Source organism: Rhinolophus hipposideros, assembly GCF_964194185.1.
Source record: "Rhinolophus hipposideros genome assembly, chromosome: 22".
NCBI classification, from domain to species: domain Eukaryota; kingdom Metazoa; phylum Chordata; class Mammalia; order Chiroptera; family Rhinolophidae; genus Rhinolophus; species Rhinolophus hipposideros.
The window spans coordinates 27176510-27197919 of record NC_138068.1 but is presented as its reverse complement, the minus strand read 5'-3'; the positions used below and the strand labels follow the sequence as shown (position 1 = coordinate 27197919).

The 21410-nt window shown below is 40.8% G+C and overlaps 1 protein-coding gene across 2 annotated transcripts in view; it reads left to right on the top strand.

Moving 5' to 3' along the window:
- Positions 1–15773: 15773 nt before the first annotated feature.
- FERMT1 (FERM domain containing kindlin 1) overlaps positions 15774–21410 on the top strand; it is a 40153-nt gene continuing 34516 nt past the window's right edge. The window contains exons 1-2 of one of the 2 annotated variants that reach the window (XM_081033236.1): positions 15774–15868; positions 18882–19050. In XM_081033236.1, the coding sequence (XP_080889362.1) occupies positions 18903–19050 (148 nt within the window). In that variant the 5' untranslated portion in view covers positions 15774–15868; positions 18882–18902. Of the gene's footprint in view, positions 15869–18108; positions 18130–18881; positions 19051–21410 lie in introns of those variants that run through there. The other variant, XM_081033237.1, reaches the window with a different exon arrangement.

The following is a 21410-nucleotide window of genomic DNA, read 5'->3' as shown; positions in this document are numbered from 1 at the left end:
CCTTAGTAATGTAAGATGTTAGCAATAGGGGAAACTGGTTGCAGGGCATATGAGATCTCTGTACAATCTTGGCAACTTCTGTAATTCTAAAATTCCAAAATGAAAAGTTTATTTTAAAAAAACATACTATCCCAGGCCAAGATGGTAATGACAGAATTTCTACAAGGAAGGACTTCATTTTTTTGGCTTAAGATTTCAACTACAAATTTGATTAAATTAAGGCTTTAATGAATTAGATAAATTAAATTAAACTGAGATTTTTCTATATATACTCTTCTTGTCAGTCATTTACACTCCATCCAAATGTTCTTGGCGTCAACTCTTGGTATGGATTTGTTCATGAGAATTTTTTAAAGGAACAAAGAGACAGAGAAATAGTATGTAATTTAAAATATGTCCAAAGATTATTTGATAATTTGTGGAGCATAATTCCTCTCTCTTCACTTCTAGGAATAGAATATGATTGATATGATTGACTTCAAAGACTAGATCATAAAAAGCATGTGGATTTTTCTTTCTCTTAGATCACCTGTCATGCAGGGTGTCATGCGGGGTCTCTGGTCCCACTCCCCACATAAGAACGCAGGACATGGCAAGGCCAAAAAGGAACATTCATGGAGCCATAAATAGGGTAGTCATACCACTATAGTTTCACTGGTGGCTGAGTTGGAGATACAGGAAGCAGGAGCCACACGATCTGCAACCTGCCATTTGCTTTTCTGCCAACCAACCAACCCCACTTGCTAACTGCAATCTGCTAACTACAATCGGTGCTTGCTAGCTCAGCCACCATCTTCTTGCTAGCCCTCATTTGCTGCTAGCGTAGCCACGGCAGTTATATTAGTGTCCATTGGCTCACTGATTACAGCTGACGGCCAACTAGCCACAGCTGATGGCCATCCCATCACAGTTGATGGCCATTTACTACCCAAGTGAGTACCTTTCCAGGTGAGGGCAAGAGCCTGGAAACTGCACTCCTGGCTCTGTCCCCCCATCACCCATCCTCACAGAAGCCAGCCACCACACTGTGAGAACACTCAAGCAGCCCTGAAAGAGGTCCTGTGACAAGCAACTGAGTTGTCCAGCCGACAGCAATGTGAATGCGCCATCTTAGAAGCAGACCCCCTGTGGGGACAGAGCCAGGAGTGCAGTTTCCAGGCTCTCGGCCTCACGTGGAAAGGTGCTGGCTCGGGTAGTAAACGGCCATCAACTGTGAAGGATGGCCATCAGCTGTGGCTAGTTGGCCGTCAGCTGTAACGAGTGAGCCATTGGCCACTAATATAACTGCTGTGGCTACGCTAGCAGAAAATGGGGGCTAGCAAGAAGATGGTGGCTGAGCTAGCAAGTGCGGATTGCAGTTAGCAGGGTGCGTCATGGACAGTGTGGATCTAGCTTCCAGTGAGACTATAGTGGTATGACTCCATCATCTATGGCTCCGTGGGTGTTCCTTTTTGGCCTCACCATGTCCTGCGTTCTTATGTGGGGAGTGGGAGCAGAGACCCCGCATGGCGCCCTCCATGACACCACAGACTAGCCTTCGGCTGACTATAGATTCATGAGAGACACACAGCCAAAACCACACAGGTCAAACCCAAATTCCTGACCCACAGAAACTGTAAGATAATAAATGTTAACTGATTAAACTGCTAAAGTTTGGGTAATTTGTTATCAGTGATAGACAACTCCGTAATTCACCACAACCACCCACCTGCACACAGATGGAACTGTCCATAACTGATAATTAGAATAGATACAAGGGCTCCTCATATTTTTTTGTGCCACAGACCTCTCTGTCAGAGTAGTACTTTCCTATGGCTGCTACAACAAATCACCGCAAAGTTAGTGGCTTAAAACAACACAAATTTATTCTCTTACAGTTCTGGAGGCCAGAAGGTCGAATGAATCTTATGGGTCTAAGATCAAGGTGTCAGCAGGGTTGTTTCCTTCTGCAGCCTCTGAGAGGGTCTGTTTCTTGACTTTTCCAGTTTCTAGACATTTTCCACATTCCTCAGCTTGTAGACTTCACCCATCTTCAAAGCAACAAGCACATCACACCAACCTCTTTCGATTATCACTTCTCCCACTCTCACTCTGACCCCACCTCTCCTGCCTCCCTCTTTCGCTTATGAAGATTCATGTGATTAGATTGGGATCACCTGGATTCTCTAAAATCTCCCCATTTTAAACATAGCAGATTAGGCACCTGAATTCTATCTGCATCCTTAATTGTCCCTTTGCCTTGTAACATAACATTTCACTGGTTCTGGGGATCAGGACATGGACATCTTTAGGAAGCCATTGTTCTACCTACCATGGTCATTCTGGTGAAAGCTACCGACCTTCTCTCAGGGTAATGTTTTTAAATGCATTAAATACGATACCGATGACTGCAAAGGAAACTAATTACACTGAATAAAATTATCAAAATACTTTTAAAAAATATATATGATATAGTAATATATGTGCTTCTCTTTTGATACATTATAAGCTCCAAGAATGAATTTGGTCATGACCTTAATTTCAAAGTGGAGATGAGTGTATAAGATATTTCATGATGGTTCAGTGTGAGGTCGGAGGGATAGTGGATGGGGGGAGGGGGGTTCACAGTATGAGGGATATAAATGATGAACGTCTAAGTATTACCTTGTTTTGTACACCTGAAACTAATAAATAAATTAATTAATTAAAAAAAAAAGATATTTCAAAATGATCTTCCATAACGTGATATAAGAAATTGCAATTTCTTAAGTCAGACAGAAAAAAGCAGAGAACCCTATGATTTCACTGATATGTGGTATATAAACCAAAAACAACAAAAGAACAAGACAAACAAATGAGAAACAAGAACTCATAGACACAGACAGTAGTTTAGTGGTTACCAAGGGTAAGGGGGGAGGGGAGTGGGAGATGAGGATAAATATATGGTGATCAAATATATGGTGATGGAAGGAGAACTGACTCTGGGTGGTGAACACACAATGGGATTTATAGATGATGTAATACAGAATTGTACACCTGAAATCTATGTAATTTTACTAACAATTGTCACCCCCATAAATTTTTTTAAATGCTAAAAAATAAAATAAAATAAAGAAATTGAGATTTCTGTGGGTGACATAGTCCCAGGTATTTCTACTTCTGTGGTTTGTTGCCTATAGTTACAATCAAAGAAATTTTTACTTTTCTGTTAGAGGTTAGTGATTTTTTTTTTCCTTTTCAAGTTCACCCTGAATTTGGCTTCAGATCTAGTAAAGAACCCTGATAGAATCAAGGCATTTACTTAATTTTTAAAAAGCAAATAGGATTGCAGTAAGTTTAAGTAAAAAGACACTACCCCTCTCAAATCCCTAGAAACTTACCCTTTTCAATTAAATTACAATTTTATTAAGCACCTGCTATATACGGGAACTTTCATATACCCAATTATGAGCAAGGAAAACAACAAAAGTAATTGGAGTCAGTGACAACATGGAAATAAAGCAAGAATTCTGATGGTTACAGAGGACAATCTTCCCTCTTACTAAAAAAGGGACGTATTTAAGTTCTAAATCTAATGACATCAAACCAAAGTGGGGAAAATGTGGGATAGAGAATTGGCAAACATGACAACAGTGACATCTAGTGGGAATCCTCTAGTAAAGCAGCTCAAGTACCTACCAGGAAATGCTGCAGATAGAAGCAAGTACAGAGAGCCACGTTCATTAAACATTTTTGAGCACCTATTATAGATTAATATCTCGTTAGGCCCAGCAGGCAGCCCACTCGTGTTATTTTCCCTGCCCTGGCTCCACCCCAGACCATAACAGGCTCATGTGTACACACCTCAGCCAAGTCCCAGATGGAGAATAGGTAAAGGAAATGATTTGGGCTACTTCTATCTTTCTAACAGACTGACTGGAGATTCCGTGCCAAAGTAAAAAGCCATGCAGGTAGGAGATGACCAAATCTAGTCAAGGAATGTTGTCCATTGGGGGGAGGGAGGGAAACACGTGCACTGCTGTACATTATGATATTGGAGACCTGGAGATTGTTTCCTTCAATTCTCCACAAACTACTTCCCTGTTCTCTCCCACTCCTTTTCCTTCCTCCAACACCCCCAAAGTGCCTTAGAGGTAGTGCAAGCAAGGTCCATGAGAGAAGAAAGAAGGGGAAGAAATAGGAGGGACAGTGTTTGGAGGAACGTGAGGTCCCCTGGCCACCCCTCAGACCTATAGGTGCACACACTTGTGGCGAATCCACTCTGCAGAGGAAGGGCTGTTCTCTGTCCTGAGGGCCTACACCTCAGGTCAGGTTGGAAATCCACTGGAACCTGGATGGTCAGATTCCAGCGACTGGAGAAGAGGCCCATGCAGGCCCCAGAAACATGCTTGGGACCATTTGTGTAGGGAATTCCTAAGTCTCAAGTATACAAAGTAAGGTGTAGAAGTAAGGTGACTCCATGTGGGTATCCCTCTTAGCCCCATGGACTCCCCGCCAGTGGGATGGATCTGGCCAGAAGAGTGCCATGGGCATGACTGCAGCAACTGTTTAAACATTCCTGGACCACACTTTGAGTAGCAAAGCTATAGCAGACAATTTTTGTCCACTCGGCACCCTTATTTTTTTATTTTTTTGAAGAACACTTTCCACTTCCCTTCCATAGGAATCCTCCTCCATCCCTGTGATTCACCTGAGGCTGGTTCCACCCTCCCAAGAGTGGGCAAGTGCCATGGGGCACATGCCCTTGGTGAGGCTGGTGGAAAGCCTCCACAGGACATTGTCAGAACTATTTAGCATTTCCAATGGTGCAGTCATAATGAGCACGGTGAAGGTCATCCTTTTCACCATGTTGAGTCAGCTTGAAAATGACATCATCGCAGAGGAAAACAGAACCATGAAACAGTGAGACAGAGGCAGGGCTCTGGTGAAACCCCAGATCCAGCCATGCCTTTAGATGTCTCACTTATAAACTCCTTTTCTCCCTGAGCTAGTTTGAGATGCGTCTCTTCACTCTCAATGAACGTTCTTCCTGATGTTATTCTTTTTTTTTTTTGTACTAAATGTGTTAGTTTACTAACTCTACTTTTGTCATACATTGGCAACCTCTTAATATCTAGAGATTAGATATTATAAAATTAGGACCCATTTGTCCAGTATATACACAATATATAAAGTTAAATGAAATGCATGTAACAGGGCAATAGATAAGCTAAAAATTTCTAGTACACACTAGCAAAACGTATTTTGTAATTTCTTCCTTCCCACCTCCATCGACCCAATGAACAAGTACATAAAAGTACACACTGTTCAGAGCGGTGGTTTAACAATTCCATTTCCAGAGACAGTATTTCCCGAGACAGTTTTTAAAAGTTATTTACAAGAAGCATTATTCTACTACTCCTAACTTTCCTGATGTTATTCTTGATGCTAACGTAAGATACAGACAACAGCTGACTCCCAAGTGGAGACATTATTTCAAAGCTCCTATTTCAAAGGTTCACCTCTCCCAGGAGCCTTTCTCAGCCCCTCTGATAAGCCTCCTGCATTGAAGCCCATTGCTCTCGCTCCCTGGGTCTCTTATTTGAACTTTCATTTACAGCAACATTTACGACACCATCTATAAAGCATTTTCCAATTGCAAAGCCCCAATAAGGACAGAGTAGATCTCCTGCCAGCGCAAGGGGAGGAGGAAAGGAGGCATGGGAGAGGGAATGATGTAAAATATCTTTGAAAGAGTATTCATTTTGAATTTGTTGACAAAATTTGTGCTTGATGAAAAGCAACAGTTCCACGCCCTGCTCCTTGCCATCCAGTGTCCTATTCTCCAGAGGCAACCATTTCTATTTCTTTTAGCCCTTTCTTCTGGGTGTTAAATCCATCTCTATACTCTCAAGCCTCATGACTTGCAGATTCCTATTTGTGAATTTGCCTACTAGCTAAAATTTATTTGTAACTCCAAAATCCACACTCATGGCACTTTTGTGGTGGCAGCAAAAAGTTTGAGTCACCTCTAATGTGCTCATGGCCAGCTCACGGCCAACTCACGAGGTGGAACAACATGGCCTTCTCATACGGAGATGGCCAGAGCATAGAGGTCAATGGGCAGTGTAGTGTACAAGAAGCTTTAGCTCTGGGACCCGATGGACGGGAGTTCAAATCCTAACTCTGGCACCTGTTAATGGGGTGGCCCCAGGTCAGTCACTTAACACTTCTGAACCTCAGAAAAATTTTAAAAATAGAATCTACCAAGATGTGTTGTTTTTAGATTTAAGAGTATAATCTATGTGAGATATGTACGTGTATGTGTACATATTTTCCTTAGGAACAATGGTTCAGTGTTCACTAATTTAGTGTTCATGGCAACTTTATGGAACATAACTCCCATAAAAAATGAGAATCAACTATATGTAATATGTCTTTACTGCTAATTCTTAATTTAGCAATTTTAGACATCATCTAAGCATGTCCAGCTATAATAGATGAGTATTCATTGTCTGACACAGCTTCTATCTCCCAATATCGGGATATCTAGATTCGTTTTTATTTTAGATCTTCTCTTGGTTATTTGTGTTACTTCAAGTAGTATTCTGACACCTTGAATACTTGTTTGTCAACCATATCTTTTGGCATTATATATTGTAATATGAGTCTCTTAGCACCCCTAACATTTGCCTTCATATTTTCCCCTTTTCTTTCACCCCAGTGTCTGTCACTATACCTTTATTTTTGCATTGTTGAAGTTAACTAAAGGGTTTTTTTCTCCAACCAATTCGCTGATTCTCTGACACTAACTGGATGTCCGTTAATTCAATTCAGTGCTGACCCTAACAACCCAAACAGCATCAGTGTCAGACCCCACAGGTTTAAGAGCTCGGTCCCATAAGACTGCCCTCACTTCATGCCAGTTGCAAGAATTAGGGCCCCAGGTTACCCAAACTTCCATCCTACTTGGTTATCAAGTCAGGAGTTCCCAAAACCACCCCCTTCCTCAAGGCCCAATAATTTTCTCAACTCAAGAAAATTCTACACTTAACTATATTACTTAATTATAAAGGATACATCTAAACAGGCAAAAGATGAGGTACGTAAGGTTAGGTTCAGAATGGTCCCAAATGCAGGAGCCTCTGTCCCCATGGAGATGGGGTATGCCATCCTCCTGACATATGCATGTGTTCACCAAGTCAGAAGATCTCCAAAACCAATTGATTAAGGGTTTTTATGGAGGTTTCATTACGTAGGCATGATTGTGGTGGTTAGTGACTCACTCAGTCTCCAGCCTTTTTGACCTCCCTGGAGAATAGGGGATGGTGCTAAAAGTTCCAAGATTTTAATCAAGGTCCAGCCTCTCTGGCAACCAGCCCCCATCCTGAAGCTATCGAGGGGCCCTCCACGAGTGTACACATTAGAACAAAAGACGTCCTTGTCACCCTAATACTTAGAAAATTCCAAAAGTGTTAGGAGCTCTATGTCAGGAACCAGACCAAATATTATACCATGTTCACAATGTTTGAATTCTATTTCATAACCATATTAGTCTTATTTTCTTTGTCTACAGATTAATTTTTGAAATTGAAAAAGCTATTTTTTAATAGCCATTTGTTTGCCAGAATTTTCTGACTTTATTTTTCCTTTCACTATTTTTCTTTACCATATGCCGAATTTCTTTCCAAACTTCTCATAACATTAGACATTCTATGGGGTCTCCTTTTTCCAGGGTCCTCAATTTTCTCTGTTTACTTTTCTGGATTGGATCTACTGTTTCCTGCATCACAGTTCTTCCTCTTTCTTGAGTCACTGTCTTGTTTTGTCAGGTTCATCTTTGAGAATATTTCTAAGACAGAATCTGTGAGAATTAAATTTCTGAGTCCTATCATGTCTGAAAATATCTCGATTGATAGTCTGGCTGGGTATGAAATGTTGATTTTGGTTTCCTTTGTAGTAACCTGTTTGTTCTCATTGAAAGCTCTTGCGGGCTGGCCCTGTGGCTCAGGCGATTAAAGCTCCATACTCCTAACTCCAAAGGCTCCGGTTTGATTCCCACATGGGCCAGTGGGCTCTCAACCACAAGGTTGTCGGTTCAATTCCTCCAGTCCCGCAAGGGATGGTGGGCAGCGCCCCCTGCAACTAAGATTGAACATGGCACCTTGAGCTGAGCTGCCTCCCGATGGCTCAATTGGTTGGAGCACGAGCTCTCAACCACAAGGTTGCCAGTTCGATTCCTCGACTCCCGCAAGGGATGGTGGGCTGTGCTCCCTGCAACTAGCAATGGCAACTGGACCTGGAGCTGAGCTGCGCCCTCCACAACTAAGACTGAAAGGACAACAACTTGACTTGGAAAGAAGGCCTGGAAGTACACACTGTTCCCCAATAAAGTCCTGTACCCCTTCCCCAATCAAATCTTTAAAAAGAAAAAAAAAAGCTCTTGGGTTTGTTATTTTTCTATAGTGTCTTATATTTCACAACGCTGTACTTCAGAGTGGCTGTTTCTTATTCATTTGATGGATATATAGCAGATTCTTTAAACTGGAGAATCATGTTCCTCGTCTCTGGGTGGTTTTCTCATATTATTCTGTAATAATTTATTCCACTCTGTTTTTGCTCTTCCCTTGTATTGCTCCTCTAGGTTTCTTATCTTTTTACTCATTTTTTTTTCTGTTAAATTTGTCATGTCAATTGTATCTCAATAAAACTGGAAAAATTACATTAAAATTTTCTTTTAATTTTGTCTCTCTCATAGTGGAGGATTTCTTCAAATATTTGATAATGTTTGAGAATGAGAAGGTTTTTTCAAACCTGTTTGGGAGCCCAGTGTCCAAGGTTTCACTGGTAAGCTTTGCTTTAGTGTAATTGGGAGATGGCCTTTGGTTTAAAGGCCAACTCCTACCTTTCCAAAGGAGACATTTAACTTCTATAGAGTAGAGCCCTCTGGATTTTCGCCATCTGGGTGGAGATCTGGCAGCCACACATTCACCCTAAATGTGATAGTCGGAGGACTGACTATAGGGACTGTTCATTCCCTTGTTTTTGACAACATGCCTCACTTCCACTGTCTGTCTTGCTGGCATTTCCAAGTCCTGAGTTTCTCTGAGAATATTCTGGGAAGCCTTAGTTACATCCCCATTTTCACATACTCCTAAACTGAATTTTACTGCCCTGCTTCATTACTGACTACTCCTTGTTCAATTTTCCATCTTCTAGGAAATTCTTGAAATCTCTTATTGGTTGGTGGCCTTTCTCCTGTGACCTTTGTCATTGTGTGTTTATACCCTTTTGATCCTAAGCTATTATTTTATCAGGGACTCACGAGGGAGAAGAGATAAATATGAGTAGTTAGTCAACCATCTTTAACCAAAAATCAATAGACTATATTAGATCTAGAAAAATAAATAAATATGACCATTTGCTCACACTCAGCATTCTGGATTTTTCAAAATCATACCCACTATGACAATAATAATAGTGTTTATTAAATTTCTATTACTAGAAAGAAGTAGAGAAATCATCACAATGTTTCTCAGCACCCTATACCGGCATAGGAGTTTAGAAGAAACTCACTGTGACAAGTTCCCTATTCCTACTAACCTGGGTAAAAACAGTCACATATTTCTCTTTGATGCAGTCTGAGAAAGTTAATAAATTCCTATAGCTCACCTAAGTGACAACTTTTTCCCTCTTTGACCCCTTACCTGTGAGCTAGAAAGAAGGAGGGGTGAGCACAATCCTACCTCCCCGGGATGAAATGCAACATCCAGGGAGTCTCCAATTCCTCCTCTTTCCAAGAGAACACCCCCACTCTTTTTTGTGTATTTATTACTCTAGTATTTATTGAACATTTACTTGGTTTCAGGCTCTTTGCTCAGCACTTTACAAATGTTGTCTCATTTCACAAACATTTGACTCCCGCTTTCCAGAAGCAGAAGCTGAATCTCACAGAACCAAACTGAAACATGCCCAAGCCCTCTGACCTATTGTCAGCAGTAACAGCAGGTGAACACAGACTCATCAGTCTCCAAAACTTGAAACACCATGTTATAAAGTCACTGCCAGTGGTAAGAATACTGGACATGGTGCCCAAACCCCTACCCCATTTGAAAACTCTGGGTTACAAGAACAATAATTTGTACACGGTCTTCCCTCTGTTTGCTCACTGGAAGGTCATGACTCACTCCAGAACCCCTAACGCTCCTTACACTCTTGGTGAGTTGCTTCAGGGTCAAGACATCCTCCTGTCCCCACCCCTCCTCTCCTCTTCCTCCTGCTCACCTTTATTTTAAATAACTTTAGACTTTCATAAAGGTTGCAGAAATAGTACACAGAGACACTTCACCCATCTTCCTCTTGTTAACAGCATACATAACCACAATACAATTATGAAAAACAGGAGATTATTCTTGCTACAATACTATTAACTAATCTATTGACCTATTCAAATTTCACAGGCTTTTTCACTGATATCCTTCCTCTATGCCAGGATTTAACCCAGGATCTCACATGGCATTAGATGTCATGTCTCTTTAGTCTCTTCTGATCTGAGACAGTTCCTTAGTTTTTCTATCTCCCATGACCTTCACACTTTTGAAGACTAATAGAGATTTATTTTGTAGATTGTCCTGCAGTTACAGTTTTTCTGACATTTTCTCATGATTAAATTGAGGTTATACAATTTTGGACAAGAACACAACGAAGTGATGCTATGCCCTTCTCAGTGCATCACATCAGGATATGTATGAGGTCAATATGCATTATTTACAGATGATGTTCATTTTGAGCACTTAATTAGGGTGATATTTGCCATTTTTCTCCACTCTAATGTCACTATCTTTCCCTGTATAATTGACAAATACTTTGCAGGAAGATGCTATGAGACTACAAATATCCTGTTCCTTATCATATTTTTACTGACTAATTTCAAAATCCATCAATGATTCTTGCCTACAATTAAAGAGAAATTCCAAGTATTTCCTGTGTCCACATCTCACTCACTTCCAAATTAAAGCTGTGCCTGAGTGCACCTGAGTGACTGAGTCTAGGACAAAGGCTTATGCCCAGCTGCAAGGGAGCTTGGGAACTCGAGTTTTGATTTCTAGAGGGGGATAAAAACATAAGGATCTGTACAAATACAAAGAAGACTTTCCAAGGATGCTAGGCAGCCATGAATATGACTGATGTCTGCTACAATCACCAAGATATTTTAAAGTAAAAACATAAAAATACAGAACAATATGTATAGAATACTATCACCTACATAAAAAAAAATAATAATTGGTCTATACCGAGGTCTGACAATTAAGTTCGCAAACACATCCTAAAAAAAGCTCTACGTACCTCATTGCTGAATATCACTACGGTCACCTTTGAAGTACTCCCCTTGGGAATCTATGCACTGATGCCACTGCCTAGTCCACCCTTCAAAACAATTTTGGAACTCTTTTTTCTGGAATGACCATCAGAGTTCTCGTCGTATTACCCTTGATGTCCTGAATGTCATCAAAATGTCTTCCTTTCAATATTTCCTTTATCTTCGCGTAAAAAAAGAAGTCATTGGGAGCCAGATCAAGTGAGTAGGGAGGGTGTTCCAATACAGTTATTTGTTTACTGGCTAAAAACTCCCTCATAGACAGTGAGTGCCGTGTGAGCTGGTGCATTGTCCTGATACAGAAGCCATGAATTGTTGGCAAAAAACTCAGGTCATCTAACTTTTTCACGCAGTCTTTTGAGCACTTCCAAATAGTAAACTTGGTTAACTGTTTGTCCAATGGTACAAATTTATAATGAATAATCCCTCTGATATCAAAAAAGGTTAGCAACATCATTGCAACAAGTTTGTGAATTTGTCAGATCATGTAAGCATAAACTATCTCCAGAAGTTTCCAGAGAAAACTTGTAAGTTTTCTCCCGGCAGGACAACTTTATAATCAGGAGCTGTAGAAGACTTAACTATCAGTGTATATCCTTAATCAAGTATAATCCTTTGTACCCTTCGATTGAGATGGATGCAAAGGAAGGAAGGAGTAGAGAAGGAGGGGGGCGGAGGGAGAGACAGAAAAGGAGGGAGACATCTTTCTTGCTCCTCTCATGCTCAACAGTGACTCCAGTACTGTGGCCTCTAGCAAGGCCTTCCTACTCTTCTTTGCTCTTCCTCACCCTTCTTCATCTACTGCTGCTACATACATCAGGACACACCCTCTCCACCCTTGCAAGGAGAAAATTATAGAACATGCCTGGGCACAGAAAGTGCTTGTTATCCATCCAGCTGGAAAGGAGGGTGTAGCTATAATAAGCACATTCTGCTTCATTGCACTTAGCAGAACATGTTCTCCATAAACACAAATGTTGCCATTTCTTAGTTGCCAGACTTTTAGCATGTTTATCAGCTGAATATGCAATAAAGAAACTTACATTGGATAACACAGTTTTGTCAAATAAAACTATCAAGAAAAAACTCCACCTCTTTTCTCCTCCCAGCAGCTTTCTCATTCTCTCTCAATCAATACAGAATTTTTTTTTAATTTTGAGAGCTCAGCCAGTGGAAGTGTGAAGGTTCTAGAGGAAGAAAGTCACTTGTGTTTAATAAGTTAAAGTTATCAGGACTTTCGAAGGCCCTCAATTTGTCGTGTTTCCCCAAAAATAAAGCCTAGCCAGACCCTCAGCTCTAATGCGTCTTTTGGAGCAAAAGTTAATATAAGACCCAGTATTATATTAATATTATATTATACCTGGTCTTATGTTAAAGTAAAATAAGACCCGGTATTATATTATATTACACCCGGTCTTATATTAAAATAAGACCGGTCTTATATTAATTTTTGCTCCAAAAGACGCATTAGAGCTGATAGTCCGGCTAGGTCTTATTTTCAGGGAAACACGGTATTTCCCTTTTCTGTTCCATGAATACAAACATGGCCCCATCTCTCATCTAGCACAATCTACTCATATCTCATGTGATAATACAGACATGATTAACTTATCTTTCGAAGATACTAATTATCGTGTCAGTTTTTCAGTATATAAGTATTTGATAATAGTTATTGTTGTAGTAGTTGTACCTTGAACATGTAAAATTTGAGGTCAGGAGATATAGCTCCTCTTTATTCTCCATTCCTACTGAAGTATAATAATTATCTGCTAACCAAAAAATACCTTAAAACAGTTTTTTGGAGACTACAGGTTATTATTATAGGCAACTATCAAGCTCTCAGTCAATGCTTCAAATTCCATCTCAAAAAATCACCTTCTTTCTGAAGGCTTTTCTCATACTCCCCACAACTTCACATACCTGGCAGAAGTAGATACCCTCTTCTGAATTCCTTTGCATCAAAGTTACAACCTGAAGCTAAAACCTGTGTTTAGTTAATCTAAGTATATTCAGCGCATATGACCGTGTCTAGTCCAGTTATACGTACAGTGGCTAAATGAATAAGGAAGCTAATTCATTGCATGATGAATATGCATAGATTAATTAACTGACTCAAAGTATTGATTCTCTTTGTTTTTTAAGAGGGAACAAGGGTGAGTATTGCTTGTTTATGTATGTATGAAATTTTGAAGTCCAGAATACACTTTTTAATCTATTTCTAAACCAGGACTTTAGGGAGGGATGGATTGGACCTGTGTCACAAGAATGATACCCAGGTAGTAAGAAAAGCAAATAAACAAAAAAGTCTAGGACACAGTATGGATGAAATTCAAAAATGTAATGCTGAACAAAAGAAACCAGATACGAAATAGTACATATAGTCCAATTGCATTTATATAAGGCACAAAGATCAGCAAAACCCTTCCAGGGAGTTAGAAGTCTGAATAGTGGTTACCCTTAATGGGGGGTGGTAGTAACTGGAAGGGGAACTAGGGGACTTCTGGGGACTGATAATGTCTTATTTCTTGATCTAGATGCTTATTATACAGATGTGCCCAGTATGTGAAAATTCATCAACTGTATATTCATGATTTGTGCTCTTGCACATAAATATAAGTATGTAATATTTCAATTAAAAGCTTAAAAATAACGTAGGCCAAGCAAAAGGTTAAAACCAGCTAAATACTTTAGTACAGTCCAGAGAGTTTCAACTAAAATGAGAAACCAATTTGGTGTAAATCAAGCCACTGGTACTTTAAGATCACACACAAGATTTTGAAAACAGTGTATGTTCTAACCAGCCATGGGCAGTAACCAGAAACCCAGCCTTTAGACACTCTCTGCACAAGATAAGAGCATGTTTGTTCAGTCAGTGTTGGGCAGGTAGGGAAAGGAGGACCATATGACAGTTCCCATAGTTGATAAACTTTACCAAATTAGGAAATTGAGCTTCAGGATTTTAATTATTTTGTTTTAATTATAAAATTCCATTATTTCCTGACAGTTGTTCAACTGACCTTTAAAAATACTTTCAAACCCATAATAATGACTGAATATGGTAATGTTCAAACAAAAAAACAAAGGTTCCTATTCTAAATTTCATAACATTTTAAATTTGTATTTAAGCTATTGCAACCTTTATGAACTTGATGTAAATCGCTAAAGTCTGTATTATGCTGCGTGAAATTCTTCCATGGATTGAATGACGTTCTGCCATGGAGTGGTGGCAGGTATTCCACCCCTCTATCCGTTTAACAAATGAAGAAACTATAATTTCCATGTCTGTGTTATATCCGGTGTGTCCTCTGAGCTCAGCTCAAGGCCTGGTGCCTAATAAACACTCAACAAATATGTGTAATATGAAGAAAGGAGGCGTGAAGTGGTTGTGTAAATTGACCAAAGTCACCCACGCTTCCGGTTCTATTTGGAAGTGAATCCAACAGCAAGGCGCCCTGTGGGGCTGGGTGGTGATGGTGAGGTGAGCCACCCCAGACTTCCGCGTGGGGCGTGCCCTTGGGTTGCCCCCAGGTCTTCCACGGTGCAGGCTCAGGGAGCCTCACCCTCCTCAGGGGTTTACCTCACCCTCTTACTCTGTGAACCGCTTTTATTTCTTTCACCAGGCGATCACAGGCTCTTTAAAGGGGAGGGGGTCGTTCTAGCCTGGAGCGGGGAGTCTCGGGGCCTGGACGCACCCCAGCTTTTAAGTGATGGCGGTACCTGGAGGGCAGGGAAAGTAGCAGGACTTCAATCACTTAGGCTCTTCCCCAAGGGGCCTGGGAAACCGGAAAATTGGAGGCGGTCTAAGGATCTGGGAATGGGGGGGGGAGGGGGGGGCGTGATGAGAGGTTTGGGAGGGGAGTGTTTGTGTCCCAGCCCCCCCCTCCCCCGCCCCAATCTGGCTGCATAGTAGCCCTTCCACCGGGGGCTACCGGTGGAAGAAGCTGAATAATACTGAATGTCAACTGTAATTTAATATGTACTCACAGAAAGTGGAGTACAGCGTAAGAAATAAAGTCAATAGAATTGTAACAGCCATATGGGCTGTCAGAGGGGTAGTAGATTGGGGGGGTGTAAATGTCTATTACATTGTTTTGTACACCTGAAACTAATGAAAAATATATATATAAATAAATAAATGCTTGGTGAAATTAAAAAAAAAAAAAAAAAGCCTCCTGTCCCGGGAATGAGACCCAGCAGGCCCGGGGCGCGGCGCGCCCTCGCCTGTGATGCCGCCGCTGGACTCCGCCTCTGTCTCCGCCGCGCAGGGCGGGCTGCGCGCTGGGTTCACCTGGTCGGGCTGGGGGCGGGCGCCAGGTCTCGGCGGGAGGTCCCGAGTCAGCCTCTCCCGGGCGTCGGCGGGGAGCCCTGCCAGCCCTTGCCAGCCGCAGCCCAGAGGAGCCGCCGCTGCTGCCACCGTGCGCCCCCAGCGCCCGCCCCCGACGCGGCCTGAGTAATCTCTGCCCCGGTCTGCAAGCCCGTAGCCCTCCACGTGCGGGTCTGCTAAGCTGCACAGCACAGGCTCCAGGAAAGGAGGTGGGTGCTAAGGGGCTGGGGCTGGGGGGGTCGGAAGCCCGGCGGGGGAGGGAGGCTGTGGTGGGCACCGCTGATTCCGGAGACCCCAGCCCACTAACTTGCTGCAGCCCCTTGCACTTAAATGGCTGTTGAATTTTTTTTTAAAATAATGTCCTCGGCGTGTCACCGTTTTCTCCACCCTGCGCATGTGCCGCGCAAAATAAACTGGCAAGCCACGGGGTGCTGCCTTCATGGGGGTAAAGGGCAGCTTTCCACCCACCCACCGTACTCCCCGGGTGTCCCCAGACCCTTCAAAGCTGGCAAAAGACAGGCCTTCAGACACTCGCATTCTCATATCCAACAGGGGAAGCATCTGAGGCTATTTTCCTCATCCATCCATACATCCATCTGTCTCTTTCTGTCTTCCTACCTACCTAAATACTTTCCTTCCTTTCTTCCTTTCTTTGTTTCTGCCTGCCTGCCTCTCGGTCTCGCTTTCTGATTTTCTTTCTTGCATTTTCACAAAGGACTGGAGGAAGTGGGCAGCTAGGCTTCACCCAGGGAAGGCAGGTTTGCTGGTGCTCTTTGCTTCTTGTTCTGGTCTCCAAGATGAGCTTTCCGGTTGAAATTCGCTGCTCTGCTCAGCAAGTAACAGCTTGCTGCAGATGAGAAGTTCACTCAAAAATGAAGGCACAGAAAGATAGGAGAGGAATGTGGGGAAACCAGATTGTCTAATTTTAGCCTGGATTTTGTAGTAAGGGAATCACCATCTGTTACCTAAATGAGAAGTGATTGCCTGTGTTAGGAAAAGAAACGGACCTTATGCCTGATTGCTCATGAAACAACCTTAAAAGACAGATTATATTACGTACAAAATATTTTAAATAACTAAACCTCAACTCATAGCGTTTTAAAAACTGTAAAGATCTTACAGTCAAACAGTTCAATGCCGTGTTATGAGTTTGACTTTGAAAGTAGTATATTTATTGTCTCCTCACTGGGAAAGATTATGTTAGTAGAAATGCTTAGTGAAGGCTACTCAAAGTTTAGCTCATGTGGTTTTAAGAGTTTTCTTTCATATTGGCATTGCAACATTATAAATGGTGTTCCAGTGTGGTGGTTGAGAGTTCAAAGTTAAAAAGACCTGGATTTCTGTCTGGGCTCTACCATCTAACTTGCTATGTGACTTCCAATAATTTGCCTAGTCTCTCTAAGCCTGAGTTTCCTCATGTCTAAATGGGATTGCTGAGAGGATGGGGCTAACACAAGGATAGTAGATAGCACAGAATACATCACCTGGTAAGTACATAATAAATGATAGCTGAGGCTGATGATGACAGTGAGGCAAGCAGTTAGGTCCAATATAATCCACTGTCGGTACCTGAGGTCTCCATGTGCACCTACGTGTATTGCAAGGTACAAGCGTTACCTTACTGGGGTCCTTCTGGTCATAAAAACATAAGGAGCTATTTCGGAACTGATTCAAACAAGTAAAATATGTCCTATGCCAAGCCAGTTCAGATTTGCAGTGTTTATCTATTTTGTGTATTTTGAGATTCTCGGAGGCTTACTTACACATGTAAACAGTTTCAAATGAACCCAAAACTGGTATGATACTGGTGGTTTAATTATGCTTATTATTAAAAATAGTGTTCCTCAGATGTCACCATAGTCCCCAGCTTAATCTTGATTTGGGTAGTTGGAAGGAAAGAACTGAGTCCTGGAGCTAATTTTTTACTCAAAAGTGTGAGCCACAGACCAGCATCTTCTGAAGCTTGTTACGAATGCAGTGTCTCCACCACCTCCACTGAGACCTGTTGATAAAACCTGCATGTTAATCATGTCTGCAGGGAACGTGTGTGCACTTTGTTAGATCAGCCCTTTCTTAGGAATCTGTGTGCACTGATGTTTCTTAAAAATAGATCTTAACGCGTAAATATAGCTTTCTCATAAGCTATCTTTACCTAGTAATGTGGAAAAGATTTGTTATCACTTAAATGACTGATTTGTATTTCAAATCTTAAAATAGTTAGGAGAGGGTAGTGTCATTTGCTTTCTGTTTGAAACTAAGAGAGTAAGAGAGTTGACATTGTAAGTTCTGCCAGTTTTGGATTCGTGTTCTATTACCCCCCTGAAACATTCCCATTTTGATACTGCTTAGCTTCTTTCATTTTAGTTCCTCCAAGGAGTGAAAAACTATGGGTTCGAAGTTCTCACCCGTCTGTACTTTGAAAAGTGAGCTTTGTAGAGCTGACACTCCTATTTTAAATCTTTTGCCAAAGGTGTGTCTGAAAACTTAATTGATCTACTTATCAACTTTTATATGATATAAAATGATAACTCAAGTAAATCAAATACATGACAATAATTATTAATGACCTGTATCTTTATATGCATTTAAGGTAAAACTACATGTTATATAACTGAAATAGAAACTATTTTGCTATATTTTCATTTTTTGAATTTTTATACCAGGAGATGTCATTAAAACTTATAGAAGGAATATATTAATACATATGTATGTTAGAGAAAGATTTTAATGACATTCTTTTTTAAAATCAACAATATCATAGTATAATTTTCATACAACAAAATGTGTCCATGTACATTTAAAACCTGTTTGTTTTAGTTACGCAAATTACACTTCAATAAAGTTTTTTTTTAACAGATATCATGAAGGATTGCCATGATTTGTTGCCTATTGCTAGAATAGTTCAGAGAAGGTCAAGAAAAGTCATTGGATAAGGAAAATGAAGATTGATGCATTGGGCTGACACAGAAAATAGATAGCCAAGTCTTGGGGGAGTGGAAAGATAAAATACATAAATTTAGAAAGCTTGAGACCATTTCCATAAGACTTTTTGTCTTTGAGATGCTGAATTTAATATCTAGAGTACTGGGAACCCCGCAGATTATTTTCAAAAGGAGGCTACAATTAAAATTTTTAAAAAAATAATAATAAGTTTTGCTCTGCAGTTTGCTGGCAAGCTCCAGTTTCCTTCTCATATTTTGATCTATGTGCCTTTTTGTGCAGCAGACACCTGCATTTGCCACAATGCTCTCATCCAATGACTTTGCATCTGCTTCTTGGGATCTCATGGTCCGAGTTGACCGTGAAAATGAAGAGCAGAAAGAAGTCCAACTGAGTGTGTCCGGAGACCTGCATATTGGGGGAGTAATTCTCAAGTTGGTAGAACACATCAGTAAGTTACTATTTCTTTATGGTTTCTCTATATTTAAAACCCTCTGTTTCATCACCATGCAATGGCTGATCTAGGTTGTCTGATCATCTAAGTTTTTCTGATCATCATTCTTGTAATGGCCCAGAGAGCAACCCCCTCCCCACAAGAGGAAGAGAATCAGAGGCCCTGGAAGAGCCTCAAACTGAACCTGACCACCCTTGCAAAAACTTGAGTCTGTGGTGACAAACCAAAGCTCCTCAGTAGGTAGAATGCCATATTTCCATCAGTATGGGGCCCATTCCACTGATGACACTTAGGGTGACCTTAGACTATTTCTAGGGCGTTAGACTACTGTGTCAATTCTCTGTTAACACTTGACTGCTCAGTGATAAAGTCAGCTTGGTGCTGATATGTCGTTTAACACTTATCCACCATTTGCCACTCTCCCTGTTTAAACAAAGAAAGAGTAGCCTTCAAGGTCAGAATCTTCCCATCAGAAGTCAACGTGATCAACCTAGAGTTTAATAATGTTCTATTTTCTTTGTTTTGTTTTGTTTTGTTTTTTTATCTTTTCAGGCCGTGGATGTTGCCTTCTCATTTCCACTAATGGGATAAAGCTTTTTTTGAAACAAGTCTTCATTGAAGTATAATATACATACAGAAAAGTATACTTATCATAAGTGTACAATTCATGGAATTTTCAAAGTCACGGTCCACCACCCAGATCAAGAAATAGAACATTACCTGTCCCCCGACCCAAATCCTCCACCTGACCCCTCCTAGTCGCTGTTCCACCAAGGGTAACCACTGTCCTGAATTCCAACACCATAGGAATAATTTTACTTGTTTTGGAACTGTATAAAAGTGGAATTATACAAGATATGCTCTTAGCTGCTTTTTTTCACTCACCATATGTCTGTGAAATTTATCCACATTGTTACATATACTTTTGGTTCATTTATGCTCATTGCTGTATAATATTCCATTGTATGATTACGCCACAGTTTATCTATTTACCTGTTGATGGACATGTGAGTTGTTTCCATTTGGGGGCTGTCACAGGTAAGGCTTGTATAGTACATGTCCTTTGATGAGCATACACAGGCATATGTACATAGGCAATTCCTCAGAGAGGAATTGATAAATAATAGAACTTTCAAAAATAGTTCTAGCATTTATACTTCTACTAACAGCATTGCAAGAAAGGATTTCTAATTTAAAAAGAGAGGGGGGGGAAAGATAAACTATTTTTTTAAGTAAATAAAAATACTGGTAGCTCTTAATTTAGCAAAATAAAAGATTGTTGACTCCAACATTGACAAAGGGAAAAGATTCAACTTTCATGCCAACAATGAAGGAGGGGGAAGTTTCCATGTTGATGAGAAAACATTCAGCTCTGATTTCAGTCTATACACTTGGGAAACTGGGAATATGGCGGCACTGATAAAAAAGTTGCATGTTACCGAGAAGAGTGAAATGTCCACTTTATAGTATTTCTACAAAGTCTGACAATTAAGTTTGCCAACTCATCCTAGAAAAAGTGCTACATACTCATTGCTGAATATCACTATGGTCACCTTCAAAGTACTCCCTTTGGGAAAGCTATGCACTGACACCAGCTCCTAGTACACCCTTCAAAGCAATTTTGGAACTCTTTTTCTGGAATGACCATCAGAGCTGTCATCGTATTACCCTTGATGTGCTGAATGTCATCAAAATGTCTTCCTTTCAATATCTCCTTTACCTTCTGGTAAAGAAAGAAGTCATTGGGGGCCAGATCAAGTGAGTAGAGAGGGTGTTCCAAAACAGTTATTTGTTTACTGGCTAAAAACTCCCTCACAGACAGTGCTGTGTGAGCTGGTGCATTGTCGTGATGCAAGAGCCATGAATTGTTGGCCGAAAGTTCAGGTGGTCTCACTTTTTCCTCAGCCTTTTGAGTACTTCCAAATAGTAAACTTGGTTAACTGTTTGTCCAGTTGGTACAAATTCATAATGAATAATCCCTCTGATATCAAAAAAGGTTAGCAATATCATTGCAACAAGTTCGCGAACTTAATTATCAGAACTTGTATGTGGACTCTGATTGGGGGGAGCTAGTGATATTCCCATGTGATCCAGTGATGTAAGGATACGTTTCTAATAGAGAAATGATCTTGATTAAACAAAGCCAAATGCTCCTGGCCTTCCAGAAAGTACTGTGTCACTAACGGATGTAAGGATGAGAACTTTCACATTTTATCAGGAACACAATCAGTATGTATCTGTTTCTTCCACAGAATTTAATTATCAATGATGGTAAGGTTCAGCCTGTGTTTTACCTGCCTCACCTTAGAGACTTTGAAGAGAAGCCAAGGATTGTTGAGCCTCGGGTTGTAAAAAAA